At 40.2% G+C, this 13,756-nt stretch overlaps 1 protein-coding gene across 1 annotated transcript in view; it reads right to left on the minus strand.

Moving 5' to 3' along the window:
* DNM1L (dynamin 1 like) overlaps window positions 1-13,756 on the minus strand; it is a 1,168,830-nt gene that overhangs the window by 54,309 nt on the left and 1,100,765 nt on the right. Inside the window, exon 13 of the mRNA XM_044088102.1 lies at window positions 5,956-6,115. Within this exon, the coding sequence (XP_043944037.1) occupies window positions 5,956-6,115 (160 nt within the window). The remainder of the gene's footprint in view (window positions 1-5,955; window positions 6,116-13,756) is intronic.

Consider the following 13,756-nt stretch of genomic DNA (forward strand, 5'->3'; position numbering starts at 1 on the left):
TCAGTTTTACCTTCATTAATTTTGTATCCTGAAAATATCTGAAACTGCCTTGGAATGTTGCACAACACTGAGATGTCCTTTTCTGGTTTTATGATGTATACAACAATATCACCTGCATCTCCTTTTAAAATACTGTTAAACAAAACTTTCTGGATCTTTATCACTTTCTTCCCTCATACCTTCCAAACTTCCACAGGAATACAATCTATTCCTGAAGACATTCCTGTAGATTGGTTACAAAAAAGAAAAAATGGGTCATTAGCATATATCCCATATGCCTCTAATACAAGAGGTTTGAGGAATTACACTGTGGAAATTCTAGCTTGGCTAGAATTTTCTTTTAGTTTTTACTGACATGTCAATTTTTTAGAAAACCCATCAATAGTCAATACAGAGTCCGAAGAAGTTTGGTTCTTGTACCGGACGAAAGCACTTATTTTCATTAAAGTGTGTGTCCTGGGATTCTACACACTGTTGTGCTTTTTTTTGTTTTAGTAGCAGAGGAAAATACAGAACATTTATTAAGTACACAAAGCAACAGTTTACAAACCTGTCTGAATCTCTGAAAATAACTTCAGACAAGCAAATCTGAACCAGGTGAGGAAATTCCAGGAAACAAATGTGGACACAGAAAGATTTATAAAGTCAAAGAAACAACAGCCTTATAAATCTGATTTTGTTTGAGAAAAAAAGGAGGTCCAGTATGACTGAAGTCTGTAAGTACTAAACCAAGAGGGCTGGCTATTATGTGTTATAAAGTGTTAATTGCATTAATAAAAGATCCTTTGCTGAAATTAACAGAAAAAGGCAACAAATAAAACATACAGTTTCATAAAAGTATGTAAATCTGACGGAATCCATGTAAATGACAGATTAACTGATTCTACCTGCATGCAAATGGTTCTATTTTGAAGTAACAGGAAATGTAAAGTTAAAGAGATGGGTGGGCAATAGTAGCTAGACAACAAGGTTCCATACAGAAAGAATGAACTTGCCTGCTAGCTGTAACAAAAAAAAACAGAATATTTCCTACCTTGAAAAAATAAAATAGGATCTATGCAATGTTGAGACAAATGTAAAACCGGCATCCTTCAGATCTTGACTTTAACAGCAAATGTGCTAAAAAGACAGCACAGTTCCACTTGTTTGCAGAGTGACAGCTGAGTAAAACATGGTTTTAAAAGTGTACACCAACAAGAGAATATGAGTTCCAAGATGCAACTGTGATGTAAAAACAATGCAGTAGTAGTACCAGGGCGTGGCTGAAAATCTTTGAACACACTGTCACCTTCAGCTTTGCCATCCCGTCCTTGGCATTAGTACAGATGAACATTCCTTACATAGAAAACACATTTAACACTGATGGGAAAGTCAGTCCATATTTCAGTTTATATGTCTCACATTACTTAATAGCATCTATTAACTGTAGTCTCTGTTGAAAGGTACATTTTTGAGCAGTCACGATCCACGTGCACTGCTCTATGTAACTTGCTACAGTAAATTTTCTTTCTAGCTGCCATAACTGCCACACTTGCAACTTTTTCTGTCAACTCAAACTACATCAGAATAAGTCTTAGGTCTGCATTTGTTCTAAGGCAGGATTGTTATTACAGGATTCCTTACGTTAACAGGGATTATACTATAGAAATACTCCTAATTAAGACTTCTAGCTCAATAATCTTATACCTTTCAGTCTTCTTTTTCTACATATCTCACCTTTTTCTACACTGCACACATTTTACATTCCACTCTCCTTCCCTCTCAACTATGTGCATCTTCTCTCTCTCTCTCTCATACCTACTGAACTTTCTGAATATTCTTTCCAACTTCCCAATATAACTTTATTATTGAATACCTGTCCTTCAACTATCTATCCTTTCCTAACACTACTCTCAATGCCATTTCTCCTGTTATCTAGCCATTCTTTCCTAACTTTACTCTCAGCACACCCTTTCTGTTATTTGCATACTTCTTTTTCCACTCATCCTTACACTATATGCCTGCTATAACTTAACAGTTGTTCTGTATCATTTACACACTTCAACCACCATTATAAAAGATTTGCTTCATGTAGTTGTCTGCTCTACTTGAAGTTATAATGAAGCTGCCCTAAATTATTGCTGTCAACTTGTCAACACATGTACAGCAATATTTTTAACCTTTGCAGAATGCTTAAATTTCTCAAATATATGCAGGTATTTCTGGAACTTTCCTTTTTGAAACTTCACTAGAAAAAAGTGTTTTCAGCCCAGATGTACTATCCTTGTCAACAAATGGAAATAAATAAATATATTCTCTCAAATACAGTCAGAAGCAAATGACACATCTCCTCAGTTTTCAAAGGTGATTTTGCAAAGCCTGTCTACTGCTCCATCTCAGTTTTCATAAACTCCAATAAGTCCAGTCCTTCCTCTCCTTTCAACAGTCAGTCTCAAGTTGTTTGTTACCCATATCTTCCAGTGCAACCAACTACTGATCACATTTTCTGCTTGGCCACCTAACTCATTCATTTTGTTTCATAATACAGTCATCTAATATTAACTAGCATCATGGAGACTTGCTGAACATACAAAAACTCAACTTCGTCAACTACAGCTACTTGCAGTCATCTTATGCTTCCTCCCAACAGTCCTGCAATGTACCACAAGACACTTTTCAACTCTTTTAAACCTGTCATCATTTTATCACATTCAGTCAAATCAACATTTTTTTATCATACATGGAACCACAGTTGCTGCATCCGCCGTTTCTGGAGGTTCTTGTCACTGTGTATTTTAACCTATACTATCATGCTTTCAGCCATGGTTTCCATTTTTGTCCGTTATCATTTGACTGTCAAGACCTTTCTAGGTTCATAAGTAAGTACTACGCTGGCTGTCATTGCAGGCCATTTTAAGCCTAGCCAGTTTTCCTGTTTGTGCTTGAGATAACCCATTCCATTTGGTTATAGATTGGCCTTACCCATCCCATGGTTAACAATTATATATTACCCCCAATTATAACTGGGGTCATACTACATATAATTTGAAGGGACACATGCATGTGATAAAGCATTTTGGAGATACCTCTGTCCATTAGTATTACAGGGGGCAGTCCTGGGATATAGATCTAAGTTGCTCTTGAAAACGGAGAAGGATGAACTTTGTTTTATGTGGGATGGGGAGTCTGTTCCACAGCAGCGGTACCTCTGCAAGATATAACTGTTCCTCCAAACTGTTCTGTTGATGTTGCAGAAAAGGTTTGGAACCGTAGACTGAGTATTTCTGAGGCCATGTGACTTGCTGATGTGCAGTAAATCCATCAGTAATGGGTCAGAGAATGCCTTGTATGCCAGATACAGGTCACCTCTTATCAGTCTGTAGGACACCGAGTGCAATGGCAGGCCTTTGAGCCGGTCCCTGTAGGACAAGTTGTTTAGGCCTTGTATCCTTTTAGTAAGGTATTTCTGAAGCGTTCCAGTTGTTGTATGTGTCTGTACAGAAACATGCTAAAGGAGGCATTATATTCAATGACTGGCCTAATGAGGACTGAGGTGATCTAAGCACAATCCCTTGGTTTATAAGCTATGCAATATAGAAGGGCTTTCTTAGAACAGAAAACATATGTTGGTCAAAAATTAGGTCACTGTCCACATAAGTTCCCATATCCAGAACAAATAGGTCAGCTCTTAGGGGATTATTTATTAATGTGGTAGTTCCCTGGGGTAGATGATTTCCCAATGGATACATTAGTGCATATTTTGGCATTTAGTTTAAGACAGTAATTTTGACACCAGTTATTTGAGACAAACCTTCCTGCAGGATGAGTAAGACATCTGGGGATTCAGTGACTGCTCCTAGCTTGCAGTCATCTGCAAACTCAGTCAGCTAGAGCTCTTTGACATTAGTTTTTATACAAGGCAGTTTTACTATTTCATGTTGAAGAACCTTGTCTAATCTCAAAAAAAACTCACCTTGTCGGTGACTTCCTTTCCCTTCCTCCTCTTTTATGTCTTATTTTCTGTTCTATTAAGCTGCCTCACACTCCTATGTAACCACAGTAACCCTCTTCTCTTTTTGTCTCTTTCACCAATTCACCCCTCCACTTATCAATGAAGCAACAACATAAAGCTCCCTGGGCTCAAGTACAAGTCCAGAGTGCACACAGCGGTCCAGAACTCTAATTAAGGGATTTAGGGGTCCACTCTCTGTGAAGGGGCTAGCTATCGGCATACACCAGCATGGGAAATGTGATTGCAAAACCCTAGGACACAATTCTACAGAGTGGCTTCAGGAAGAAAACCTCTCCAAAACCTTCCTGCCATCATCTTGTGATGGATATAATGTCAGGCCAGTGGAGAATGACTGACCTGCTGTGCATTTTGTCCACCTCCTGGCAGGGGGTGCATAAGAGGCCATCCTGCTACTTCCTACAATGCTTCCTTTGCAGTGATATGCTGCTTCCCATGAAACAAACCTTTATGTTCTCATGCCTCCTTTAATTAGTAGTCAGGATGTATCTCTGAAACCTGTGACACTCATTTGCACTATACTCCTTCTATAGGTAGGTAGTGTAAGTGATTACTGTGGGGGTGCCGGATACCAACTGGGTTTCTTATTTACATAATGCAGGAGACATGCTAGGATGGAGATCCTAAATGTGCAAGTGGCAATAAACTGTGACTTGAGGGAGGCATGCTCTCATAGTCTGAATGGGTGCACTCCACTGGGAGGTACATAAGCCTATGACTGCAGAAGCTTGTGTTTGAAAGAAGGGTGTTGGGGAAGGGGTCACCAATTATTCACTGCAGAGAACTCCCTCAAAGTAAAAAATGTTTTAAAAACTTACAGTAGTTTAGAAGTTTGAAAAACATTCTCTGCACAGACTGTCTGCTTGTTTTCTTTTGCAAGCTACAACACTGCTGAGGCAGTCTAAACCAGTTGTTAAATAAGACTCCAAATTATGAAGAAAAACTTAATACAAATTCCTGAGTTGTCCTCTGGAAGGAAAGTAGCTGATGAGACTTTAGATAGAATACTGAGATGGATGTTTAAATGAAGTCTTTGGTCTTATGGAATCTCTTTTTTTCAGACATTTATTAGGGCTTATACAGGATGACAAGAAGATGGGATAATAAACTGTTAAAATACATCCTTATACTCAGAACAACTTTTATCAAATAAATGACAAGACCTTGCTTTCTAGCTACTGTGCACCAACAGTCATTTCAGTCAAAAGAAATAAAAATGGTTCAAAAAATGCCCAAATCCCAGTTTTTGGATACTCTTCATTTCCAGGGGCGCCCCTAATTTTGACTCAAATTGCTGCTCTGTCAGTGATATTAAAAGTTAAAAGTGCCCCTGACCGGATGCCTTTATCCCTACCCTACTTCTTTTGAAATCATTGCTCTATAATAAAGCGATTATCATGAACTGGACAGCATCCAAGTCGAAACTTGAACTTATAACTGAAACATTTTTTTTAAATCCTGTTTTCTGATGATTTAGTTAAACTGAGGAGTATGCATCAAATAAGCAGAACAATTCATAACAAATAAGACTACATGATGACTTTGAGACAGACATGCCTGAAGGAGGAGGACAATAACAAGCTAAGGAAAAAAAGAAGCTAAGAACACAGCATTTGCTCAATGAATTCTCAGCTTTGATGAAAATACTCAGAGTGAAAACCATTAAACTGCACTCATGGACCAGAGAATGACAGTCTAAACTACATTATGCTGAAGCCACTTCCTTGGCTAATGAGTGCTACTGCCACCTCAACCAGGAGAAGAAAGCTGACTCCGCACAGACTATCACTAGATTATCCTGGGGTCAGAAAGACATACATTACAGCAGTGTATCTTACTATACTGTGGCTATTAATTACTACTGAAGCCCTTGACAAACAGTCTGAGTCACAGGGGAGGGAGCAGGTACAATAATGTCATGCTATTTGCACCAAGGTGTTCAGTACCTGTAACATGTCAGCAGCTTCCATCCTACGCTGTGCCATATCTTCGGATTCTGTTAGAAGGTCTTCTAGCAGTTTGGATTTGTACAGCTGGCCTACTAGCTCACTCTGAAGGTTATCCTTCACAAAATTCACTAAGAAATGCATGACTGCCTTTGGTACGCTGAAAATCATAAGAAAGATCGTTAGTTCTGCAGCTCTTCAAAGCAGTAGAATAACTGATATGTAGAAGTTCAAAACAATTTAATGCAACTAGGATTTCTTATGAGTTGTCGCTTACACAAATGTCTGACTTTCTTAATTGGAAGAGGAAGTATGAAACTTGTCACCCTTTCATTTCCCACCTTAATAAAAGGGGTATGTAGAAAAAAGCAGCATGCACTCCACTCCTCACAGCTAGAGCCATGTTTTCTCCTGGCATCTACTTCATAGCAGCCTTTTGTTGCATGCCTGCCTGCATGTTATGTATTTATGTTTGCAAAGTGAGTAGTGGACTGATCTTCAAGGACTCATTTCAGCCTCAATCCAGGAAACAAAAAACTGAAACATTTTATTTAAGTTGAAGATTAGACAAGATAGAATGAGCCTTTAGTTTGCCACACTCATGATGGTTGTGGAGCCATTGGCAAAATTAAGGAAAAATATGATAAACAAACGTTTACATTCACCACTACAGCTATTAAACTGCAGATTATGTTGGCCAAAGCAGGGATAAGGAGACAACCAAGAACATAAACAGGAGATCGAGGCTCTAAGGCTCACAGTGATTTAATTACACTGGAGAAAAGAAAGGTGTTTAGATAGAGTTTACTGCAGGATTTAACAGTAAATCTGACTAGAGGGGGTTTTTGCAGGTCATGTGGTACTTTACAGGATGTGAAGGCAAGTCGAGGTACAACATATTCCACGTGGTGTTGTAGACTGATTTTGCCAATGGCTCCACAACCATCATGAGTGTGGCAATGTGATACTCTGCTGTGACCAAGAAGGGTAGAATTCATTTTAGATGTACTATTTCTGATGTGCAAGTTCATATTAATAATCTGGTCAACACTGATGCCTAGATATTCAAAGGAATGTATATAGTACATGGTTTACTTGTTGTAAATTAGTGGTGTTATAGTGTCAGGTACATGGCACCCTACTGCACTCGAAATGCTGAGTGGCATCAAGCCAAAAAAAAAAAGACTGAAAATCCAGGAGAAGAGTGAATCTCGAAGATCGCTTTTCTCCTTTAATCTTCCTTTTTTTGCAGGGGGAGAGCCCACCTGCTCTCCTGCACTCACTGATTGGGGAGCCCCCCCAAACTTACACACACAAACCAACTCTGTGATTCACTTACCTCAGAGAAAAGGGAATATCCCATGAATTGGCCATCTCAGACTGAGTATATTAAGTCTGCTTTTTCATCTATTCAGTCTGTGTTTTAGCACTCGTTCTAGCATGTCCCAAAATTTCAAATAGTTACCTAGGTAAATTTTTAATTCTCTGCAGTGTGCCAAAGAGCAAATTTTTTAGTTTGTTTAGCATTAACGGATAGATTAATATGAATGGAGTTTGTCAAGAATGGCCTGAAGGTTTCTTATGACTGATACATGTTAGGAGCACAGTAAAAAAAAAAAAACATACAGTCAACATAAAAGGTTAAATACCTTGAAGTCCCCTGGCACAGACAGATGAGGAATATGCTGAAGAGCACTGGAGCAAGGATTGAGACTTACAGGATGACAGTTGAGATGTTTTAGACACAGGATGTATTACTGTATTTCAAAGTAAAACCTGCATTGCTAAGTTTACTTGAAAATAATTCAGCTATACAGAGGCTAGTGCTGGAACAAGCAAGAGAACTAAGTAGGATGTATGGTTTACACACTCAAAGATTTTAGTAAAGTCAAAGAAAACTTCTCCAGTAAGTAGGCCCTTATCGGGATTAGTGAGTATCGTGTTAGTGTATGTAGGGTGGTTTGTTTGCCTCTACTTTTCATAAATCAGGGAGTGTTTGTTGTAGGGAGAGGTTAAAAATGACACAGATGACAATTTTTTTTACAAAGTTTTAGAAGCCATAGATAAATGAAGACATAGGGAATTTGCAGACTTTGGATCCATCCCAGTTTGGCTTTGTCAAAGGCAGATCATGCCTTCTAAACAAGCCATTGATGAGGAAAAGGCAGTCCATACAGCTACCCTCGATCTGGGCGGCCTTTGATATACATACCCCCCACGTATCATTGAAAAAAAACTCATCTTAAATGTTAACCCCACACATCACAAGATGGTTTGCACTGCAAACTGTGACAGAACCCCACAGGGTCAGAGTTAGGAAGACCTTCTACATTGCCCACTTTATCATGAAGGGATTCTCATCACTCATCAGACCAATGATGGGCCTTGTTCAAGAGAAATCTTTGCCCTCGGGCAGATAGCCTAGTATGAACCTATGAACCTATGAACCTATACAACCTATCACACCCGTGTAAAGTACAGTTGGGTAATGACTGAATTAGTTTAGTAGTTTCCTCTAAGGATATATCTTTTTGAGGTAGAAGGATGGAATGTATACTTGGGAGGGGGTGGGTTGTGGAATGATAATGGGTTTGTAGCATACCAAGATACACACATTCTATACATAAAGTCAACTGCTCAACTGCTATGTAGCATATACCAAATCTGTCCCCAACACTGACACATTAAAATGAGGCACTTGTGTCACTGGTTCCTCCACTGCACTGCTTTGTCACTGACAGACCACCAAAATAAATCAAACATACTGCACTGTCACTGCTCAACTGATTTGTCTCAGTCACTGCTGAACCCCTTCTTTTAACAGACTAACAAATTACACATTTTAACTTCTTGTTTTCCTTCTCTAGATTTGAATAATCTCCCTACATATTGACACACACACACACACACACACACACACACACACACACACACACACACACACAGTCTGTCTCTGAGGTGGAGTTGTCATATTAAGCATTTGAGTTGCACACTTCACATTAGGATTTTTCAAGTGTCTTTTTTTAGCTAATAAGGAAGGCATGATATACTTCCCTTTCAAGGTACAAGTGGATATTTAAACACTGTATCTAACATCATGAAAAGGAGTGTTCCACTCCACATATAAAAGTAACACAGAACAAAGGGGCTGCCCAAACATAGGCGGATGACAAAAGGGTATTTCTGTGCATTCTAGGTACCGAGGCATTCAAAACAGACTCCATTTCCAAAGTCACAGTCCAAATACTAATGATTGGTGAAGGTGGAAAGTCAACCAAGAGGCTGTGGCACAAACATCCAGAATGGTGTGGACAAAGTCTAGAAATGGTCTTGTGGAGGGGCCTTTGGCAGCAGCATTTTCAGAGTGATTAAGAGTCTGCCAGCAAAAAGTAATGTTGTAATTCACTAGGAAAGGATATGCAACTGCTAGCTCTTCCCTCTCTGGGTCAAGGGAGATGACTAGCTGATCAAATTTCTCAAGCAATACACCTGCTTCAGGTAGACATTAAGCTGTCTGTCTACATCTATGGTATGAAAGCCTCTTTCTCCCCTGACATCTCTCCCAATAAAGAAAAATGGGCTAACTGTTTCATATGACAATTCTGATTCCACTTTTGTTAGAAAAACTGGACTGGTACTACAGGGCACAAAATCCTTATAAGGCTAGATAATATGACTCTTTACTTAAGAAGTCCTAAAGCCAAGAGAATCAGCAAGCAGAAGACATGGCTACCATGAAAGTGTTTTCTGATAGAAGAAATTAAAGGCTATCAGCTCAGTGGGTTCAAATCATCGTCATCATCATCTCCCTTTTTATACATGAGGTTGAGGTGTCATGTTAACCTTTTATCCCGATTCATGCCACACTCCATCCTTCTTTGACACTCATCCCTGACTGTCAAAGATCTTCTCTCATGCAATCCATCCATCTCTTTGCTGGACGCCTTTGTTTCCTCTTGCCTTCTTCTTACCTTTCCCACATCTTCTTTACCAGACTTGCTTTTCTGCACATGTGCCCAAACCACTGTAATCTGTTTTCTTTGATCTTTTCTGTAATTGGAGCTACTTTGGCTTCTGCTCTTATATCCGCATTTCTTCGTCTGTCCCACAATTCTACCACTCATCTCAGACACTTCATTTCCGTCTCCTCTAGCTTCTGCAACTGCTCTGCCTTTACTGCCTGGGTTTCTGTACTGTACAGTATGAGTGGTCACACCACAGTTTTGTACACCTTACTTTTCAGCTTCTTTGGCATTCTTCTGTCATGCACTAAGCCCCACTGATTCTAGCTTAGACCTCTTCATTCAGACTTCCCTTTTCCTCAACCACCCCTCCCAAATACTTGAAGCGGTTAACCTGTTCCACTATCTTCCCTTTTATCTCAATTTTTGGCTTCTTCTGATTTCCCCATTTGCTGCCATTACCACCATCTTATCTGTACTCCGTTTCATCACGTGTCTTCAGTTTTGCATTCCATTTCCCTATCCTTTGCTGAAGTCTCAGAGTCTGCCTGTAGTGCCATATTGCCTGCATATAGCAATTTTGTTGATCTGTCCCCTCTGACCTGTTTGCTAATGTAGTCCATTAGCAATGGGCTCACAGTTAAACCTTGATGCACACCCACTCCAACTGGGAACCCCTCTGTGAAACCAAACACAGTTCATACTTGAGTCACTAGGTCCTTGTACATAGCTTACATTAATTCTACCAATGTTTGTTTGATTTGAACCACTGCAGGACTGCCCACATCAGCTTTCTTGGGATCTTCTCATATGCTTTCTACAAGTCTAGGAATGGCCAGTTGGATTCCTTCCTCATTTCTAGCTTCTTCCCAATGTCTGTCTCACTGTAAACACTGGGTCAGTTGTGCTGAGCTACTCATCTCCAATCTTACTTTCTGCTATTATGCATATCCATTTATCAATCAGACTATCTAGTACTTTCATGCAATGTGACAGGAGTTTGATACCTCTGTACTGCCCACAGTTGTAATGTCTCCTTTGTTCTTGTACACTGGACTGAGTATGCTTATTCTCCAGCTATCTGGGATATGACTTTCTTCCCACACTGCTATGAGTACCTTCAGGAGCCATTTCTCCACTAGCATCTTTATCATCTGCTGTGAACTCATCCAAGCCTGCTCCTTTCCCTGACTTCATTTCTTTCTTAGTGCTGTTCCTACATCTTCTATGGCGGGCTCCTCTTCTTCTATCCTTCTGTGGGGGGGTTTTTTTTTTGATTCAGAAGCTGCTAGAAATACTCCTTTCATTGGCTTTGATGTCCTGTGGACTGGTGAGCAGGTTGTTGCTGGCATGCTTTATGAAGGGTGTCTGACTATCTTCTTTTTCTTTCTGTCTTTGCCTTGTAACCTGATACAGTTTATATGGTGCCACCTACTTAGTCAAAGCTAGCAGAATGCCTCTGATGACCTGTTGTTTGTCAACCAGTATTCCTTCCAAGCCTGGTCCTTCTTTTCCACCTCCCACTTTTTCCTGCACACCACCTTTCTTTTTGATGACTTTATGGAGTTCTGCATTCCATCACCAGCTTTCCTTATGTATCCTATTTCTATACCTGGCTTGGCCACATATCTGTTCTGTAGTCCTCCCACATACCGTTTTGAGGTGGTGCCATTCTTCTTCAACTCCACCTATTTCCTCCTCTTCTTGGGGTGCTAGAGTCTTGAGTAATTCCTTGAACTGCTGTGCTTTCTCTCCGGTCAACTTCCAGGTCTTTAGACTGGTATCTCTTGACCTTCATATGCCTTCTCTGACCACTGCTTGTAGCTGATATGGACAACAAGTGGTTTATACTGTGGGCCAACTGTTTTAATGAGGATGACTTTGCAATCACGGATTCTGCCCCAATGCCCTTTCCTTAGTAAGAGGAAGTCTACTGAATTGCATGTTGGCCACTCTTGTATGTCTTCTGTCTCCCTGAACCATGTTTTGGCTACTATAAAGCCACTTGCCAGACAGACGTCTAGAATGGCCTCTCCTTTATTCCTGTTGCCTCACCCATGTGGACCCAATCAGTCCTCATAGCCTGTTCTGTCTGTCCGGATATGTGCAATCAAGTCACCCACTATCAACTCCAGTTCTTATTGTCCTCCTTTGTCTAATAGGTCCTGCAACTGCTGTCTGAATGTACTCTTCGCTTCACTATCACAGCCCTGCTGTGGGGCATAGGCTGAGATTAGGAATACTGTCCTATTATTAGGCTGGAGTCTGACTGCCATGTGTCTGTCAGAAATTCTGATGACATCTTTCACTGCCTTCTGAAGCCTCTTTCATACGATAATTCTCACACCATTTCTAGCCTGTCTACCCTTCCATCTTGTTTCTTGGATACAAAGGATGTCCAGCCTCCTCCTTACCGTTGTGTCATCCACTTCCAAGATCTATCCTGCCAGTGAACCCATTATGCCTCTTGAACAACTGGAGAACCTCTCACACTTGGCACTGTATGTGCCTTGGTAAAGCACTTTGTAGAAGCTTCAGTCATTCTGACACCTCAAGCAGGAGACCTCAATGGGACAAGAAGAACTACAGCTTGAGCAATGCCCTGAGATGGAACCATCTGTTGTTTCACCCACAGGGAATGATCTTGGTTTGTAAAAAGAAGGGGTTTTTGTACTCCCAGGAGCATTACATCCTGAAACAATGTCCTTCTCAACAAAGAAAGAACAAGATGTTTTGTTTTCTTCCTCCCTGAGTTTTCTGATATCATGTTGAATCAGCAAGATTGGGAAGGAAGGTGCAGAGGAAATTTTCTGTCATGGAATGCAGAACCTATTAACTGCAATACCTTCTCTTTTCCCTGTTATGCTGAGCAGAAAAAAAAGGAGAGCATCACATTCGCCAGAGTGGCAAAACAGCTGAATTTCCTGAATGTCAACTTACGGAAGATTCAAGACAGATATTGTTTCCAAATCAGAAACTTCAGAAAAGAAGTGGAGCAGTTACTCATTCAGCAATATTTTCACCTCTCTTGGGACACGAATTGCTGAGAGGGTATTGTAACTGTAAATGGTCCACTACAAGATGCATGGCACCTCCCCACACAGGAGCAAAACTGAGTGTACCTTTGTTTTTAGGTATGAGAAAATGATGTGATTATCAGGGTAAATCAAAAGCGGCCATGTAAGCAGCTCCTCCTCCATGATGTTTAAACCACAAGATTTCCACATGACGATACAAAGCTCATTATACCGGGAGGATCACTTCCACTGATTTGTAAAGACGACAAGATAATCTCATCATCATGCTACCGAATGATCAGTTGATAGACACTTGCAATGGGTTCAAGTACAAGAAAGCAAGATCTGTTATAAAGCTGGTGTTAACTGTCTACCACTCCAGGGACCAACAATAGGAGTCTGAAACAAAAATGAATGTCCACGACTGCAGGATAACTGTACACCCACTAACACCTCACAGCCCATTACAACACCCATAACTTCAGACAATATAAAGATTGTGGCAGTTAAAAGGGCCAAAAGATGTATGTGGTTCTGAACATGGACCTTTCACTGTATACTCATCTAAGTGGCTAAGACCAGACTGACTCGTTCTGGAGAATGTCAGACTCCACACAACTGAGTGTGAAACATGATCAGACAGGATTTCTTTTTAGGTTTACTGGTCACACCCTATAATGATCCAAACGAGAAAGCAAGCCTGTGCTGAAAATTGCCAGTCTTGTTCTTTAGATGAGACATTAAACTGAGATCCCACCTACTTGAGTTGGTGGTAGTTCAGGTGGATGTAAAAAATCCCATGGCACCTATAGAAATCAGTAG

The sequence above is a fragment of the Protopterus annectens genome, chromosome 11.part0, assembly GCF_019279795.1.
Source record: "Protopterus annectens isolate FY-2018-M chromosome 11.part0, PAN1.0, whole genome shotgun sequence".
Classification (NCBI taxonomy): Eukaryota; Metazoa; Chordata; order Ceratodontiformes; family Protopteridae; genus Protopterus; species Protopterus annectens.